This window comes from Propithecus coquereli, unplaced genomic scaffold (assembly GCF_000956105.1).
Source record: "Propithecus coquereli isolate 6110/MARCELLA unplaced genomic scaffold, Pcoq_1.0 Scaffold78, whole genome shotgun sequence".
Classification (NCBI taxonomy): Eukaryota; Metazoa; Chordata; class Mammalia; order Primates; family Indriidae; genus Propithecus; species Propithecus coquereli.
The window spans coordinates 1,544,488-1,546,277 of NW_012153951.1; the positions used below are offsets into that span (position 1 = coordinate 1,544,488).

At 35.1% G+C, this 1,790-nt stretch overlaps 1 protein-coding gene across 1 annotated transcript in view; it reads right to left on the reverse strand.

Annotated features, from left to right (window-relative positions):
• The window catches only part of PIK3C2G (phosphatidylinositol-4-phosphate 3-kinase, catalytic subunit type 2 gamma), a 472,569-nt gene that overhangs the window by 313,620 nt on the left and 157,159 nt on the right, over nt 1–1,790 (reverse strand). The window contains exon 13 of the mRNA XM_012662773.1: nt 876–1,064. Coding sequence (XP_012518227.1) covers nt 876–1,064 — 189 coding nt within the window. The remainder of the gene's footprint in view (nt 1–875; nt 1,065–1,790) is intronic.

A 1,790-nucleotide genomic window follows, 5' to 3' on the forward strand; every position in this document is an offset into this window, starting at 1 on the left:
AAAAAAAAAAAAAACCCTCTCTCCCTCTTATCAACCCCAGAAGTTTTATGAAGGACACAAATTTGTAAATAAACCCAAACAAGTCAGTTTGAAGTTCTTTGTGTCACTACTTTTCCCAACTTTCTCCTTCCCTCAGGTCCTTGAGAGTAGATTCAGAACAGAGCTCAGTTTCACAATTTTTGCCTGGCTCTAGAGATTACAGACTTTATTCATGATGTCAGTGAGCTGCCGCTATCAAGACAGACTTACCATACCTTTTCTTGGCTTTGAATATGAAAGGGAAGCCAAGGAAGAGCTGCTGCTTCTCAACCACAGCCAGCTACCAGTTACTCCTACATGCTTGTCCTTAACAAGAAGACATCATTAGCCCCTCTCCTGCCGCCCCGTGCATTTTATTCTGAGGGAGGATCTGGAGAACACATAAGGGATATATTCTTTTCTTTTATTCCTATCATCGTCATTATCATATTAATTGTACATCTACTAGAAGCAGGGCATTTTGCTAAACTTTGCGTATTTCAATAGTAAAAGAAATGGTCCCAATTTTTAAGAGCTTTTTCATTTTCAGAGAAGTAGGAATTTTTATTTTTCCCTATTTATTTATCTATTGTGTTATTTCTGAAAGAACTCGGCTCTTCACTTAAGAAACTATGGCCATGAATTATACTACACGTTTAGTACAAGAGACACGATTAGAGCTTAGATTTGTTTAAAATTTATATTCATAGCTTACATTTATCTAAAATTAATATCCACAGCTATTGAAATTGAGAACAAACAGAATAGCTATTGAATTAATTATATAGTCCTATATTTTTTCTCTTCAAACAAGTTCTTCTCAATCAGAAATACCATGCTTGTTATGCAATTCTTACCTGGAAGTTAAAAGCCCAAGTGCTTCCAAAGGATCAGAAAATGTCCATTTTCTCAAAATCATATGCATTTCTGAAACAGTCCTTTCATCCCAACCAGGGGCACTACCCAGGACCAAAGGAAGGGAGCAGTTTTCACTATTGCAGCAGGAGCGATAAAACCATAAGTATCTTCTCTTTTCTTCAGAGAGTCTGAAAAACCAGATTGGAAACTATAATTTACTGGAGTTTGCTGCACTAATAAATATTACTATAAATACACAGTACAAAACCTTACTGTAGGTCTTTGAATTTTATTTTAGTTTATTTTGGAAAACAAGCCCTTTATCTTCTTGGGACAGTTTGATAGGTTATTTCATCAGTTTATTTCCTACAAACTTTATTCTTTAGTAGGAAAAAATAATAAACATTCAGTTCAGATAATTCACATTTATTTTTCCTCTCTCTTATTCTTGCCACTTTTTTCAATATGTCATTTTGGTTGGCAAAATCTCTGTCTCCTTTAGGGCAGACCAAGTTTATCTGAATCCTGAAATATGTTCTATTTAGAACAGAGATAATCCACCATTTACTCTCCTGCTTTCTTTACAAATTAACTTAGATACAAGTGGGCTGTGAAGAAATGATATATTTTAGTGCTGCGATTTTTTCATTTCAAAGCAATTTTCACCAGAGTTCAGAAAACTCTTTTCTGTTAACTTCAAAACAAAGATTTCAATTCATCCCTGGATTATGTCTTTAAATTTGCAGAGTTCACGGCAGTTTGGGGTGAAAATGTCAGTGATGCTAATTTCTTAGATGCTCAAGTGTTTCCCTTGGGAGACTGGTCTAAAACAGAATATCTAAATCTAGGACTAGGGCCTTGACTTCCTGACAATTTATCATGTTTTGCTCACACTCCAGCAGAAGTATTCAGAG